At 55.6% G+C, this 16438-nt stretch overlaps 1 protein-coding gene across 4 annotated transcripts in view; it reads left to right on the top strand.

The window, feature by feature from the left end:
* Positions 1-12728, top strand: part of SIMC1 (SUMO interacting motifs containing 1) — a 15809-nt gene extending 3081 nt beyond the window's left edge. For 2 of the 4 annotated variants that reach the window (XM_074960192.1, XM_074960188.1), the window contains exons 2-10: positions 2835-3578; positions 5532-5761; positions 6658-6727; positions 7689-7837; positions 8266-8457; positions 9141-9269; positions 10825-10981; positions 11062-11146; positions 12104-12728. In XM_074960192.1, the coding sequence (XP_074816293.1) occupies positions 2973-3578; positions 5532-5761; positions 6658-6727; positions 7689-7837; positions 8266-8457; positions 9141-9269; positions 10825-10981; positions 11062-11146; positions 12104-12327 (1842 nt within the window). In that variant the 5' untranslated portion in view covers positions 2835-2972 and the 3' untranslated portion in view covers positions 12328-12728. The remainder of the gene's footprint in view (positions 1-2834; positions 3579-5531; positions 5762-6657; positions 6728-7688; positions 7838-8265; positions 8458-9140; positions 9270-10824; positions 10982-11061; positions 11147-12103) is intronic. The other 2 variants (XM_074960189.1, XM_074960190.1) reach the window with 2 other exon arrangements.
* Positions 12729-16438: the final 3710 nt, after the last annotated feature.

Raw genomic sequence — 16438 nt, 5'->3', positions numbered from 1 at the left:
CAGTGTCCTCCCCTCTCCCCCCCTCGGGGCCACGCTCCCACGGGGGAGCAGTCTCCTCCCCTCTCCCCCCCTCGGGGCCACGCTCCCACGGGGAGCAGTCTCCTCCCCCTCTCCCCCCCTCGGGGCCACACTCCCACGGGAGCAGTCTCCTCCACTGCCCCCACCCCCGGGGCCACGCTCCCACGGGGAGCAGTCTCCTCCACTGCCCCCACCCCCGGGGCCACTTCCCACGGGGAGCAGTCTCCTCCACTCCCCCCCGCCCCTGGGGCCAGGTTCCCACGGGGAGCAGTCTCCTCCATTTCCCCGCGCCCCCGGGGCCAGGTTCCCACGGGGAGCAGTCTCCTCCACTCCCCCCCCCCCGGGGCCACGTTCCCACGGGGAGCAGTCTCCTCCACTCCCCCCCCCCCGGGGCCACGCTCCCACAGAGGGCAGTCTCCTACACTACCCCTGGGGCCACGCTCCCACAGGGGGCAATCTCCTCCACGGGGCCGCGTTCCCACGGGGAGCAGTCTCCTCCACTCCCTCCCCCCCAGGGCCACGTTCCCACGGGGAGCAGTCTCCTCCACGGGCCACGTTTCCACAGGGAGCAGTCTCCTACACTCCCCCCCCCCCCCCGGGACCACGTTCCCACGGGGAGCAGTCTCCTACACTCCCCCCCCCGAGGCCACGTTCCTGTCCCTGCAGCCAGGCCCCAGGCCCAGCGGGCAGCCTGTGCTGCATCTGACTTGAGTTGCCAACTTTCCAATTCCACAAAAATCAGACCATGCCGCCGAGGGACTCGGGCCTGGATTCGCAGGCGGTGTCCTGCGGGGTGTGGGGTGCTGGGAGAGACAGCATCTCTTGCCGGTGGTACAGGAGGGAGCGGCCTCTGGAACAGGCTGGAAAGCCTGTTGGGGGGAGCAGATAAGTGATGAGCTAAGCACTTACCTCTGATCTTCAGATCAACTCTGCTGGGTAAAGTCCTACCAGCTGACAGGGGAGAGGGAGAGGGCAGAGTTACCCAGCCCCCCTGGGTTCCGGGGGATCCTTCATCTGTTCCAGGGAGCTCAGAGGCTGAGCATCCAAGGCTTGTCTGATTCTGTAAAGAAAGCCGGAGCAGATGGTTGCTGAGTGGACAACACATCTCATCTGGAAGGCTGGCTGCCGCGGCCCAGCTGCCATCTCAGCTTCAATCCTCTGAAATTTCTCGCCTCCCGTGCCCGAGCAGCTCAGGGATCAAATCCATGCTCTTTAGCCCAAGGGATTTCTCTTGCCATCTCCGCAGTGCTCCCAATGGCGCTCACAGGGCTTCCCTGGGGGCCGCTGTATCAGTCACAGAAGAGAAGGCAGAATATCTGCTCCTGCTGGAAGGGTCCTGGAGGTTGCACACAGTGAAATCCACTGTGCTGGGAGCTGGAGTGATCTGGGCCCCAGGTTAAGACTCCTGCCCTTTCCTCCAAGGGTGGAAAGGGACAGGAGCAGGTCGGGCAGGCGGGAATGATCTGCTCCCGGAACTCAGGTGCCGCACGGCCGCCTCCGGAAGGAAGAGCCCAGGAATGAGAGTTCATTGTTCTGCAGCCAAACCTGCCACCAACGGTCGCTTCAGTCACTGCTTAGGACAGAGCCCTGGTGAACAGCTTGCAGGAAGCAAGGCACCCAGACCCCCAGGGTGGATGTCACCCATTGGGGCTTTTCCAGCTCGAATAGCATCAGTCCCCTGCCTTGCGGGGTGGCTTTTCTGGCAGGCCGATTAGCACTCACAGCTCCCCGCAGACAGCAGCAGGCAGGCCCCTCAGCCTAGCACAGCAACAGCTTGAGCGGCAGCCGTGTGGCGCCAAAGCGCTAGCAGGGAACCCACCCGCTCCACTGGCCACCCCTCGCCCTGTGTTCGTGGGTGCCCCGTGCAGATGTCTGCTCGCCCTCTGGACCAGTGCTGACACTCACTGTACCTGGCACTGGCTCGGAGGGCCTGCAAGGCATTGACAGACACTGCCCCACGGGAGCTGGCACACTGTCTGAAGTAGAGCCCGGGCTTCTGCAAAGCGCTCTGGGGTCATGGGGCCGCCCCTTGCCGGGGCAGTGGGAGGGATGAAGGGGGTCTGTGCTGATGCTGCAGGGGGAGGGAGGCACCACTGCTGGAATCCAGCCTCTGCCCCGTGTGCCCAGGTGGGAGCTGCAGGGCTTGGCTCGTGTCTGTTCTCAGGTGAGCGGCCGTCATTTTGTGAAGATTGATGAAAACCCAGCCTCCAGCAACTTGCCCTGTCCCCTCAGCGATTCTGGCAGTGCTGATGGGGACATTATGCAAAGCTGCAGCTGCCACAACCTCAGAGCTCCTGAACCAGGGTACTGGGCCCCGCGTCCCATGTCCTAGTGCAGCCCTTGTGGCACTGCTTCTCCACTGCAGGAGGGGGCCCTGACCCCAAACTCTGCAGTGGCTGATAGCAGCAAAGAGCCGGCCGCCATCTTGGGTTTGGGGCAGGGGCTTGTTCACTGCTCGGACGCTGCCTGACAGCCAGTTTGCCCATCATGGAGGGGCTGGGTTTGCCCCAGGGATTAGGGCAAGGAGGCCCCCCCACCCGGCTAGGCTTTTCCGAGCACAATTCAGACCGTTGCTTCATGCTGCTAGAGGCCGGGCGGTGGGTTTGCAATCTGAGCAGGGGATGGGCATTGCTTGCCACTGGCATTCTGTGCGGCCATGAGGAAGTCCTGTGCGCATGCCTCTTGCGATCCTGTGGGGCTGATGGGCATGCCCCACCTCCCCAAGGCCCTGCACCCGGGGAACGGGGGAGCCCAGCCCATGAACTCCTTGTGCCCCCCTTTGCCGGCAGCACTAACCGCTGTCTGTCTGTCCCCAGGAGGTCATTGATCTGACCGGGGAGGACGAGTGTTCAGAAGCAGCGGTGCAGGATGACTTCACTGTGATTGACCTGTCCGAAGTGGAGGAGGAGCGTCCGGCCAACTTCCCCCTGGCTGGTGCTGGCACTGCTGCCGGCATGGCATGCGCGTCGCCTCCCAGCCTCCCTGCCCTCATGGACATAAAGCGTGAAAGGAAAGAGGTGGCAGACCAAGGCCCTGGGGACCCGTGGGACGGAGCCCATGAAGAGACGAAAGGCACCCACTTGGAAGGCTGCGTCTCCCCCGTCTCCAGCTGCACGCACTCCGTCTGCGGCCCTGAGCTCAGCAGCACCACCATTAACAGTGACTTGGGCTCCTTGGCCAGCCTCCCGCTGGACTCGGACGTGTTCTCCTTCTCTCCAGCCAGCAGCAGCAGCAGGAGGGCATCCTGGGACTGCTCCGCCGCAGAATCTCACAGTAGCGGCCAGCAAAAGGAAGACCCAGAACACCTACCCACCGCCCCTGCTCAGAGACAGTCCCCAGGCCTCTCCAGCTGCCCCCCAGCAAGCACCCCCAGGTCTCCAGAGCAGCCTTTGCTGGAGACAAGTAACCCAATGCTGACTGCCGTGAAGCAGGAGCCCCCCGAGCCAGCCAAACTGCGGCCTGTCAATAAGGCTTGGCTTCATAAGCTGCGGTACTTCAGGAGGACTCCGGTGCATCACCTCTTCCTCCAGGGAGTGGTGCAGGATGAGGAAAGCCGCCAGGTAACCTAGTGAGATCGCCCCGCCTCTGTGCCCAGGGCCAGTCATGGGCTCAAGCACAGGGGTGCTGAGAAGGTGCCACTCCTTCTCAAAGCAGGGCCTCTATCCTACATGGAGGGTGTCACGGAGTGTGGGGGAGTCCAGGCCCTGCACCCCTCTTCCTGGGATTCACTGAGACTCTCAGCCAGCCAGTAAAACAGAAGGTTTATTGGACAACAGGAACACAGTCCAAAACAGAGCTTGTGGGTACACCCAGGACCCCTCAGTCAAGTCCTTCTGGGGGAGCAGGGAGCTTAGACCCCAGCCCTGGGGTTCCCTGTGTTCCTCCACCCAGCCCCGAACTGAAACTAAACCCACCCAGCAGGTTCCCTGCTGCAGCCTCCATCCACATTCCTGGGCAGAGGTGTCACCTCCCCCTCCCCCTCCTGGCTCAGGTGACAGGCTCTCAGGTCTCCCGTCCCCAGGGCACATTCCCAGGTCAACACTCCCCCCTCCCTGCTGCGTCACATCGTCACAGAGGGTGATGCTCTGGGCGCGCCCTCGGCGTTTCCCTTCAGCCAGGCATACTGGGGTTGAGGAACACTGCTCAAACGTCCCAGCCAGTGGCAAGGAGGAACCCAGGGGATTGCAAGCATTCTTGGGGGGCTACTAATGACTCGAGGGTTTGGGTCCCCTCCTCGGCAATTCAGCCTGGAGGGAGCTCTGCTCTGGTTCCTCTTCTGCCTTTCAGTTACACCTTTGTTTTTCCCTGTCCATTCCTCTGGCTGCCTTCTTCCCTCTCTCTGGATTCCCCCACTTAGCTCTGCTCTACGCTCAGCCCTTGCTCTGGCTTTGTTCAGACAATGGTCTTCGTCCGGCGGGAGGGGCCAGCCTGCTGTCCTCTGCTCCCGTATGCGGACACAGGGACCTCTCAGCAGAGTGGTCTGTGTGGTGAGAGAATGGGCCCGGGCAGCTGCTAATCCCATTGCTGTAGCACTGCAAATAACTTACGGCACGCAGGCCGAGCAGACTGGCCCCCCTCAGCCCCTGCTGGGCCAGCCTGTGAAATCCGCCCCCCTAACTGGGTTTCAGCCCAGTTAGGGAAGTGCCTGGCTAGCCAGGAACCGAGCATCATGTTACCACAGGCCAGCAGAGGCCTGTTAAGATGGCCCCTTGTGCCTGTGTGGCAGAGCAGCGCCGCTCCTGCAGGCTTGGAGGGGAGGAGGCTCATGCAGGCCAAGCCATTCCATGGTCCTCGGGGCCTGGCAGACCCAGAGCCATGAGGCACTTGTGCTACCCAAGGGCCCTGGATGCATTTTTTTCAGCTCCTAGAGATGGTTGTTCAGCGTTTTCACTGCATGGAGACTGCGGGTTTGTGTGCTTGTAACCCTGGGGACAGCCCGGCCATGCACAACTGCCTTTGTGAGGTCCCCAAGGCCCACTGCAGGGTGTGACATGCCTGCAGCTGCGCCATTCATTAGTCTTGATGCTGCTCCGACACACTGAGCAGAGAGGGCACAGCGCTGCTCCTTGGTCTGGGTAGTTGTCCAAAGCTAGCCCCACCTCGGTGACTGGCACGGACGCTTGCTACGGTCCTTCGCTTTCTCGTGCGGCCGAGAGCCCTGGTTATGGCGATTTCCTGGATAAGAGACCCCTTTAACAGCAAAGGTTCTAGACCAGCCCCCCGAGTCCTAAATCAATTGTAACTTTAGGGTAAGGCTAAAACTGATTGAAGCCTAAGGCACGTTTTAGTGCTGGTAAACTCCACCACCACCAGCCCTGCTCATCAGCAGGGACAAAGCACCACAACCGTGCATCTGTTTGTAAATGTAAAGGCAATGCAAATTAGTCCCAGCCTTGACTCCTGGCAAGCGGTGTATGGGGCTCCTAGTTTCACAAATGGGCTCCCCAGCCGGGGCTTCTTTGTCCCTTCACGTGCCTTGCAAACCCGGTTCTAATATCTTATCGTCTTGACAGAACGCACAACGGAAGGCGCAGCCCATCCCCAGCAGAAAATTGAGCATGGTGTCCACCACCATGGAGGAGAACTTCCCCAAGGGGACCCTGCAGTTCCTAACGGACTTCGTGTCCTGCCACCATTACCCTCCAAAGGAGATTGTGTCCCATGTGATCAGGAACATCCTGCTGAGCTCAGAGACTGGGGAGATGCTGAAGGATGCCTACATGCTGCTGATGAAAATTCAAATGTATGTGTTGCGTTTGCCTGGGTACCACCTGCCCTGTGCTGCCTGGCTGGGGAGCATGCTTCCCCCTTATGGTGCTGGCCCACCTGGTCTCCATGGCAGGGAGAGGTCTCCTTTTCAGCACTGTGGATAAGATGTCCTGTTAGCGGCTAATGCCCCTCCACTGTGGCTGGTACACAGATAGCCCTGCTGTGCGTGCCCTTGGAGGATTGGAGGCTGCTGGCTGGTTCTACATGCTAAATAGCTAGAAATGCAGGTGGGCGGGGTGGGACACAGCGTGACCAGCAGGACGTGCTGGGTAAAATGGGCTTTGGGAACGTGGTTCTAACTACTTCGCATCTTAACTTTTTAAATCAGATGTGGCCCATTCTAACGCTGGCTTGTCTGACACAGAGGTGAGGGGGTTAAAACTCTTTGCTTCATGGTGGAGAGGACCAGGCCATGCAAGTCAGTGCAGTGAGTCCGTATGGGAAGGTACCTTCCCTGAACTCCAAGCTAGTCCATTGTTCTGGACTGGACACTGCAGGTTCCTCTTTCTCCACGAGCTGAGAAGTCCTTAGAGGTCCTAAGCCTGTAGAATCTGTAGCCCAAGGGATGAGTAGTGTCCATGACCTCCAGAGCATGCAAGCTCCCTGGCCAGGCTGTTCTACACAGCCACAGGGGGGCACAGGGAGGAGGAGGAAGGAAATAAGGGAAATCAGAGCTGGAGGACACTGCAATACTAGGGTGACCAGCAGAGTGTAAAAACCTGGGGCAACAGGGTTACAGCAAGTGACCTGGCAGAAGTGACCTGTTCTGCTGAGTTCTTGGGGTCGCTTTGCCTTTTGCCCAGGCTCCAGTTGTCCGACTGAAGAGTCAAGCAATTCAGTAACCGACTGCAAATACCTGTGTCATTTCAGGCTTCATCCGGCTACCGCCACAATGGTGGGATGGGACTGGGAGCTGCTACGGTATGTCATGGAAGAACAGGTACAGTCACTGTGTCCCGTGTGGGCGTGTATGTGCGGGGAGGGCAGTGGCCATGTATTTTTCTTGTGCAGAAGGTGGGCTCACACTGAATTTCACAAGCCCTCGCAGTGCAGCAGGGGTATGTTGCTGGAGCGCCCTGCCTCCTTGCTGCTGGCATGGGCCATTTCAACCAGCAAAGAGCAGCCTTTGGCTCTCAGCATCTCCAGCAAGGCCCTGTCAGAGAGACCCCTGCCTCCTCCAGCACCTGTAGGAAATCCAGCAATGAGTCCCAAGTAGGCTAGCCACACAAGCCCTACCAAGCACCACACTGGCAACTTGCCCAGAGCCTCAGGCTTCCCCTAATTTACATTAAAAACTCAGAGCGCAGCCATCCTTAATTCCTTCACTGAGGCAAAGCCCATGGTGACTGTGGGTCCTGGCAACACTTTATCTTCCTCCCGTGTGCCTGCTAGCTCAGACGGCTGTGGAGCAATGCCAGGTGGGACCGGGCACAGAATGCTGCAGCCCACACTTTGACGACCCATGGACAGGTGGGTTGAGCAGGGCCTGAGTCTAGTCTCCCAGCTTCTGGTCACAGCTCTGCCAGTGACTTGCAGATTGAGCTCAGGCAAGGCCCTGTACTCTCTGGGCCAGTTTCCCCATCTGGTGAAGAGGGTAATGGATCTACAGAGCTCCCAGGGGCTGTGTTTGGAGATCCTCAGCGAGGTGATGGAACCTTCTCCGCTCAACCATGTCGCCCTTGGGGTTGCCCCTTGGGCCAGCCAGGCAAGGCACGTCCTACTTGAGGAAAAACTACCTTGTCCTTCTTGCTTAAGCATATGTACTTGCCCCCATCCATCTCCCCCCTGGCCTCTGCCCCCTAACCTTTGAGGCACCTAGAGTTCCCCTCGCCCGCTGAGCCCATCATATTGGCAGCCCTGACACGCCCAGGCGCCAGCTCTGAACCGCTCTGGGCCCGCAGGAGGAGATGCTCCCCGGGCGCTTTCTGTTCCTGCAGTATGTGGTGCAGACCCTGGAGGACGACTTCCAGCTGAACCTGAAGCTGCGCTTCCTGCAAAAATCCATTGCCAAGGAGGTGCTTTCCTGTGACCGGTGCTTCAGCAACGTCACGTAAGGCGCGCCCCCCGCAGCCCAGCCACATGCCTCGGCTGTAAGGCAGGGGCACTAAGAACCCTGATCTCCCAGGACTCAGTGCAGAGAGCTTGGGGGCCAGAGATCATGTACCTGGCCCATGGGGGAGGTTCGTATCAACAGCTGCTGGGAGGAGACTGGGGATGCCTTGCACTCAGGCCAGCCTGCTTTTTCCCAAGGACTGGGAAACAAACAGCCCTGAGAACAGGAGGAATTTGTGCTGCTGAGCTGGCGGCCCAGGGTTTATAAATCGTCATGTGGGTCCCACCCCTGGGAGCATCTCAAATGTGTCCTGCCCCGTGTCCCACGCTCGGTCTGTCCTTCTGTTCCAAGTGGACCTCGGGTTCTGAACATGCAGATGGAAAGCCAGGCCCTCGTCCTAACTAACATTCACATTTCCATCCCAGGGAGGTGATTGAGTGGCTGGTTGCTGCGGTTACTGGACTTGGATTTTCCCAGCCCCGAAAGCAGCAGCAGAAAGCACCATGTCCCTCATCAGAAGCTGACGGTAGCATCTCCTCACGTGGGCCAGACTCCGCACAGAATGACAGTGAAACTGGGCAGGCAGAGGCTGTCCTACCAGCTTTCCTTTCCCAAAAGTGAGCCAAGGAGGCATTAACTCTGTCACTAAAGGCTACAGAGCTGGGCTCCTCTCAGACTAGGAGAGACACACAAGCTAGCAAGTATCTCTAGTCAAGAAAGAAAAGTGGTGCTTGCAACCTGGGTGCCCTGCTTGCCAGCAGCTTAGGTTCAACCTGACCATGTTTAGGCCCCCCTGTAACTGATCCTACTGCCTGACTGGAAGGGAGCCACTTATGCAGCAGAGAGCCTGCCCTGCCTCAGAATGGCCCCAGGAGACCATCTGACAATCATACATTGGGGCAGGAAGCCCTTTGCTAGAGCAAACAGGCTGGCAGGAGCAGCAGCAGCTATGCAGGCTTCACCTTGCTGCCCTGCCACTGTGCCTCCCGTCTGACCTTGAGGAACCTCAGCCCTTACCTCTGCTTCCAAGGATGCTAGGCAGAGCGGTGCTTTTGTGCAAGATAACCAGTGTCCCCTAGAAACTGGACTGAGCCCACCTACTCAATCCCCACAGGCCACTGACAGTCCAGTGGCACCACGTTTACACTGTCTGCTGGGGGCACGTTTGAAGCAGAGCTCAACTCTTGGTCCTCTGGATTCTCTGAACAGGGGAGGAGGCCTATGCTGTTATGCTTCAGACACAGGCAGATGTGTTGGGAAGAAGCCCCACCTGTTGCCTAACTCTTGTTCTCTGGCCTAGGGTGGTGCTGCTTCTCCAGAGGATGCTGTCCATAGCCGTAGAGGTGGACAGGTCTCCCAATTGTAGCACCAATAAGATTGCCAATGTGATATTTCTATACTTGGTGAACATTCCTCTGAGGAGCCAAAGGTGAGAGAGACCGATCCATTGTTCCTTCTTGCTGGGGCTGGTTTGATTCCTGTGCTTACCCCCAAACCCATCTGCAGCTAACAGCTTAGCTAATTGGAACACGCGTGGAGGGGCAGAATAGCCCCGAGCAAGTGAAGCGGTGGCCAACATGGGGGAGTTAGAAAGACTGGGATGGACAGAGCAGAGCTGATTTTGATAATCACATCAAGGATCTGAGACAGCCCTACTGTGATTGGCTCCACCTTCCCCGGTTCTGTTGCAGGGAGGGGATACCCACCCTGACTGCACCAAGAAGAGAGAGTACGCTAGTGTTCAGACAATCAGGGTCATGTACTTGGGCAGGTGAGGCCTGCATAGTAGTGGCAACTGGGGGCAGAGATCAGTGCAGCACCTAAAGCTTTAGGGCGACCCATTTCAGTTTCCCTGTGTAAAAGAGCTGTAAGCCTAGGCTCCAGGTCCTGTCTACCCGATGGTTTCAGCCAGCCAATCACCTCTTACTTTCCTGACCCCCCATGGACAGAGCTGGGTCCCGAGAACCAGGCTAGCCAGACTCAGTGTCTTCCACAGACTAGAGCCCAGGTGTGCTCCCAGTGAGTGTTAGAGGCAGCCCTGCTGAGGAACACTCTTGGTGCTACCCGTGGGTCCCCATCTATTCTACATGTGAAAGCATGTTAGGGACTCGCTCAGAGCAGGGCTAAACCTCACTTCCATCATGCACTGAGAGGACTTAAGCACGTGTTAACACTGGACATCTGACCAACCCTCTCCCCCTTGTTCTCCTGGGACTTTAAGGGTGCTGCCCACCCCTCAGCAGCTCTTCCCCTCCTTTCAGTCATCCGTGCAGAGGCAGCCTCCAGCTGGCTTTCTTGGGGGAGGAGTGACTAGCCAGGAAAGCTATTGGCACTTCCCTCTCAACTTTGCTGCTCCAGCGCCACATAGAGTAGCCTCCCCTCTTCAGGTGCTAACCCCACATTAAAATAAATTAAAAAAAACCACTTGATTGTGGCATAGACTGCAGCGACAGCAACGGGCAGGGCAGCCCCTTCCTTGCTACAGCAGACCCAGCACGGTTCTGCAATCTTTCATCCTGCTTGGGGCACGGGTTTGGTCGAGGTGAACGCAGTCCAGGGACAATGCTTACCGGCATTGCTGGGGGGCTCGTCCCCGCAGGACCTGCTGGCTGGTACGTCACCCAGTCTCGTGCCAGTCCAGCTGTGCTGCGCTCGGCAAGGACAGACTCTCCTGCCCAGCCTGCCTTCCTGGCTGAAGGGACTGTCCTGACCTGGAGGAAACACGGGCTGAGCCTAATGAAGTGAACAGCTGGGGCGGGCTAACAAGCATCTTGGTAACTGGGCTGGCCGCCAGGCTTGCACTCAGCCCTCCGGATGCCCTGAAAATGGAATTCCATTGCTGCACGCTCCTTCCCTATCGTCACCATGCAGGTATCCCCTCAGCACGCCTGGCCTTGGGCTGGGGCAGGTGCTGGTGGCTCACAGGCTGCCCTAGCCTGGGCTTCCCTCTCCATTCCCTTGTTACTCTCGCTCTTTTCTTCCAGGGAGTCCTTCTTAAACAGCATGGAGAGCCCGCTCCTGCGCTGCAAAGTGCTGGAGCTCCTGTTCCACCACAGCTGTGCCATACCAGCCTCCTCGCCCTTGTCTCTGAGCAAGATCCTGCATTTCCTGAGCTGCCATTCTCTGCTGCTGCAGTATCAGGTATTGCCCTCCTCCTCCTTCCCTGCCCTGGTCTTTCTTAGAGACCCCTCCTGGTAATCAAAGGTCTGCTCTTTGCACAGGACCATGAAGTAACATGGCAAAGATGGGATGAGATGCTTCAGGACTTGATTTTACTGTTGATAAGTTACCGCAACGTTGTGCTGGGTAAGCAGCCTCTGTTAATGGCCCAGCAGCCTAGCCCAGCCTTAGTGGTATGCTCTGACCCAGAGGAGCCAGACCACCCACGGCCCCCTTCACACCAAAGCAGCTGCAACCTCACTTTTCAGTTCCAGAAAGCTGCAGCATCTCCTTGGCTTGGAGTACAGTACAGGAGAAACCATCCAGGCTCGTCTCCAAAGGAACAATTCTACCCCATGCCACCAAAGTCAAACTCCCAAGAATTAGCCTGTTCCCAAAGGGTTTGCAGCACAATGCATTCCTAGTTATTATGTAAAGGGCTCAACCTGCAGTGCCCTCCCTGGGCAACCCTCTGGGTGGTGTGCAAGCCAGCTCTGCGGAAAGACAGGGCTGATAGGTGAAAGCCCTGGCTCAGATGGGGAAGGGAAAGAAGGGGAGACACTGGGTTAATCTGGAAACAATAGAGGCTTAGGGTCTAAAATCTGATTTTTGGGACAGTTACAAAGGCCTCTTCCCTGCTAGGAAACTACTTTAATGTGCTTCCCCTCCACACTGGTGGGCTCTGCATTCACACCCCCATGTGCATTTAGTAACTATTAAACCTGACCCCACCCACCCACACACACACACACACCCTCCTCCTCGGTCCTAGCCTCCCAGAGCAGAGACTTTTCCAGGCATGTTAGGCAGCTGGCAAGCAGGAGAGTCTTTTGACAGTGAAAGAGGGGTGTTGTAAATCTCTGTAGGGCTGGAACTCTCTCCTACTTTGCAGAACACGGGGCTGCTCAGAGTTGGGGGATGACACATTGCAACAGAAAGTCAGCTCCAAGCATAACCCTGGGATGCATGCCACTTTTCCTACTGGTTCTGTGCGATCACTCTTCACCATGGGGCATGCACTGACTTCAACTGGAGCGAGGTCAGACACTGCCCCATAGCCGCCTTGTACTAACAAGTTGACCTTACCAGCATTTCCTTTTGCAGGACACTTAAGAAGTTCACTCAGTGAGCGGATGGATTTAATCATTTCAAATGCCAAACCCCAGCTACAGGATAACGACAGCATCACCACAGTGGACATTGAGCTGCATGTCAAGGACTTCAGCAGCTGGCTGCTGCAGATCCTGGGGAAGCCCCTTCCCCCGCAGATCAAGGACAAGGTGTGTGCGCTTCAAGCACTGCTGCTCACCGCTGCCGCCACCACCTGACAGGAAAAGGATGCTCCCGAGGGAGCTGTGGACTTGGCTTTCAGTGTCAGGCAGCAGCCTGGTCAAACATCAGTTGCCCACTATTCAGTTCTGTTCATACAGTTTGTGGACCTAGGAGTCTCCTACCCTCCTCTGAAATCTGCTTCTCCTTGTGCAATCTGTGTATAGATTTTTTTCAATTAAATTATTTTCCTGCTTGATGAGGTTCTTTCCTCAAGCTACCAGTAACAATCTAGCCCATGCTCAGCTTCTGAGCCCTGCAGCTGCATTCAAAAGCTGGCACCACCTCAGAAAGTGCTGGCTGTCCTACTCTGAAGGGGGAAGTACTTGAAGAAGCTTGCCTCGTTCGGTTTTAGCTGGCTACCCAAGTCAGGCAAGAGCTCAGCGTATGGAAGTAGCACAAGAATGGTAGATGCTGCAGCCCGAAAGTCTTTCACCAGCAGCTATATTTGGATTCCTGGGCTGCACTCAGCACCGCGGTATCTGACCACGTACGCTCTGACTGAACAAGCCGATTGCAAGAGTGACAGCACCTCCTCTGGTGGAGCCATTCCTTTAGCTGGCTATCCAGCCGTGTCCTGGATCACTGTGTCCTGAACAGCTGCTTCACTCTATAGACCAAGGGTGGCCAAACTTACTGACCCTCAGTCACAGAGTATAATCTTCAGACATTCGAGAGCCAGGTACACCAGCCAGGGCTCAGAGCTTCTCCCCGTGGCAGCGGGTGGGGCTAGGGGCTGAAGCCCTGAGCCCCCACAGGCACTTCCACCAGGGCGGTAACCCCTAGACCCACCCCCTCCCCACAGGGCAGAAGCCCCTAGCACCCCCCTAGTCTGATAGGTGGAGAATGTTAGTTAAGTAGCATCTACTGATTGGAAGCTTTTCCTATCAACCCTCTATCCCCACATAGTACAGCAGAGTTCTCAAAACAGGCCAGAGCAGTCTACATGTCCTGCCCACTGGAGGACTAAGCCACGCCTCCCTCACGGTCACCTCTGCTTCAGAGCATCTATTCCTCAAGGGAGCTAGTTCTGGGTTGCAGTATTCAAAGATAGCTAGCTGTCTTGTATCCACAAGTCCTGCCCTGCCAGTAACCCCTGAGCACAGGATGCAAGTTTGTATTAGGCAGATGGAATTTAGGATGAAAGCTGCAGGTAAAGCAAATTGGTGACAAACTAGTTACAATATACTTCCTCTAGAGATGAGCTGACCTAGAAAGCAATGCTAAGACTGGAAAATTCTCTCTTCCTTCCCCGGTCCCCTTTCACAGTGGCTTTATTCCTTGCAGTCAAGGAGTCAGGAAGCACACCTTGCTCTGAAGTGGTTGAGGCAGACCCAGGAACTAGGAAGAGAGACTGGACAGTTTAGTGTTTCAGAACAATCTGCGTGCCTCTCTCACACTTATATAGCACCACTATCCTATCTGAACACTGCCCCCTCTAAGGGATTTACTCTCATAAGTCCCCTGTGATGCAGTGTACAAACCCCACACTGAGATAGAAGGGGTTAAAGGACTATACTGGGCCCAGCTAGCCCTGCCCCTCCAACCCTGCTGAGCATGCTCCAGCTGGAGACAGGATTGAAAAGGGGCCCAGCTCAGAGGGGGCAGGCTGGGGAGGAGTGCAGACCTACCATGCAGGCTCCTGCCAAAGGAGATGGGTTGTGCGTGGGGCTGACTGTTTGCGCTTCTGGTCCCAATGAAGAAAAAGGAAACTAGAGAGCAGTGCTGGGAAGTGACTCAGGAAGGGTAACACAGAAGGTCCACATTCCCCACCCCAGAGGTCAACACTGACTCTCCTAGGGCCATGGGGCAAAGCCCAGTGGAGGGAGCAGGCCCATGCTCCCTTACCACTGCCCCAGCCCCTGGCTGAGTGGACACTAACCACTAAGCTCAGCAAGGACCCTACTACAAACCCTCTAGAGCAGGTGACAATGGTGCCATTTGCTTTTTGTACTACAATCCTGGTCAACAATGCAGCTCTACCAGTCACATTTCACTTCCCATTTCATGCACACTAAAAGGACAGCAAGCAGAAGCTGAGTTTTCCTACCTACGGTGCAGTGACTAGGTCTGTAGACACTGTCACTCTCACCCCTCTGAAAGCCAGGGCACTTAGTTTAGTAACCTAACAAGGGGTCTATGAGCCTGCCTTTTAGGGACCCAGCCTTGCCAGTTTTGAAGGGTAAGTTAAGGGCAGGAGTGGCACCTGAAGCCCTGTGATGCTCTTACAATAGAAATGTATGGTTTTTTACATTCGTCTGTGTTGAAAGATCTGCAGAAATAACCCCCTGCACCAGAGACAATGAATGTGTCAACAGTACTAGGAAATAAACATGGGGGAGAGGGGGTAGAGTTCTGCTCTTCCAGGAGAGTACACCGAAAGCATTTTCTAATGATGAGTACATGGTTACTCGAGGTGGGAGGCACATTTGTTTAAGAGCAACAGCAAACACACGCATGCCCCTTCTCCAGAACTTGGAAGATGGTCTTTTAGGTGACATTTCCCAGCTTTGGTCTCTGCCTAGAGGTGATGAGCTGGAGGAAGCTAGCACAAACTGTTCAACTATTTGAGTAGAAGAAAAGCGGTTTCTTTTTGCAATTCTTTCTTTGCTCCCTGCTCCCAGATTAAAAATACCTTGGGAATCCAACAGCCACAGCAGCAAAGCTATTGGGAGTAGAGTTCACATCAACAGGGTGAAAGAGCTATAGCAAAGACCCTGCTGAAAACAGGGTTTGATTTCATCAAGTTCTAACTGTTCAATTACAATTATAAACTTCATTGTACCTCTTCAAAGTGTAATATTCAGTTCAAAGTGAGTGCTACTCAAGGAATGTTGTCTATGCACACAGACAACTGCATACTGAACAATGCAGGGAAGAGACACCCTTGTGTACCCTGTTAGCTGTGGAGGGCAGGGTACTGCAGTGGCATCAAGCCACATGCTTCAGTGTTTCCTTTTTAAAAGAAAAAAACACAGTCAAAGCTAGATGAGAGGGGCACGGTTACATGTGTACTGCACTGCTGCCACACAAACTGTTTTATAGCCTTAGATAACCATCTAGCATATTTCCCAGGAGGTTGGCTACACTTACTGAAATTGTGAGGGCCACATTATTCCCCAGGCATGCGGAAAATGACCATTTACCTGCCTGGGAGCTGCACATCATCCAAGTACAGCTTAAGAACGTGAGGAAATCCCCCACCAATGACTTTCCATTGGCTCTGGTTTCATGAGCACTTCCATTCAGTAAGTTCTGAAATAGCAGCACCCCCTCCCTTCGGGCCCACACTATGCACCACTATCTTCCTTCCAAGAAAGGATAGTACACAGCAATGGACTTTGCAATGCAAAAAAAGAAAAATGATGCTACTGTGACCGAACTTGTGCCTACATGTCACAGATCAGACACAGACGAGTTAATGAGTTACTCAGCAAGGAGCAGAGCGCCTGGTTGGGGTTCAGGTGTGTTCCTATTTCCTTCCGGCACTTTACCTGCTGTGCTGCTGCAAGACCCACCACAGGTCTCCATTCACAAGGGCTTTTATTCTCTTGTAACAGTTAGGCACATTTAAAAGAAAAAAAAAAAAAAAAGGACATGAGCACAAACAGCACAAATAAATTAATGGAAGCCAAAGAAGTCCCATTACCACTGATCACACACACTTCCAGTCCATAATGACAACTGATTACAAGGGAAGGAGTCCTTGGTGCTATCAATGCAACACACGTGGCAGGTGCTGCCATTAGTGAGGAAGTCTAAAATGAAGCTGTGCTACAAACCACGTTCTTCAAAGAGGGGGACATGAGCTAACCACTGCAGTGTGGTCAGGACATAGCCTCTCCGTGGAGCTCCAAGGAAAGACATTTCACTATAAGAGGCTTTTAACACTGGCTGCAACAAGATTGGGCCTTACATGCCATCTGACTGCTACAGTGACCACTACGGAAAGGATAGTTCAGGCCAGTACCTGTCAAGGAATCTAAAGACTCTGGAGTCACCAGTTTGCCGCAGGGCAAGTATGGAGATTTCACACTAAGCCTCCTTCCATTGCTTGGTGAATTAGAGGCTGCTTAGAAGTTTCTTCCCCACTTCTGTGGAGGAAGAGAC

The sequence above is a fragment of the Natator depressus genome, chromosome 8, assembly GCF_965152275.1.
Source record: "Natator depressus isolate rNatDep1 chromosome 8, rNatDep2.hap1, whole genome shotgun sequence".
NCBI classification, from domain to species: domain Eukaryota; kingdom Metazoa; phylum Chordata; order Testudines; family Cheloniidae; genus Natator; species Natator depressus.
The sequence above is the reverse complement of the archived record's forward strand: the minus strand, read 5'-3'. Positions and strand labels throughout refer to the sequence as shown.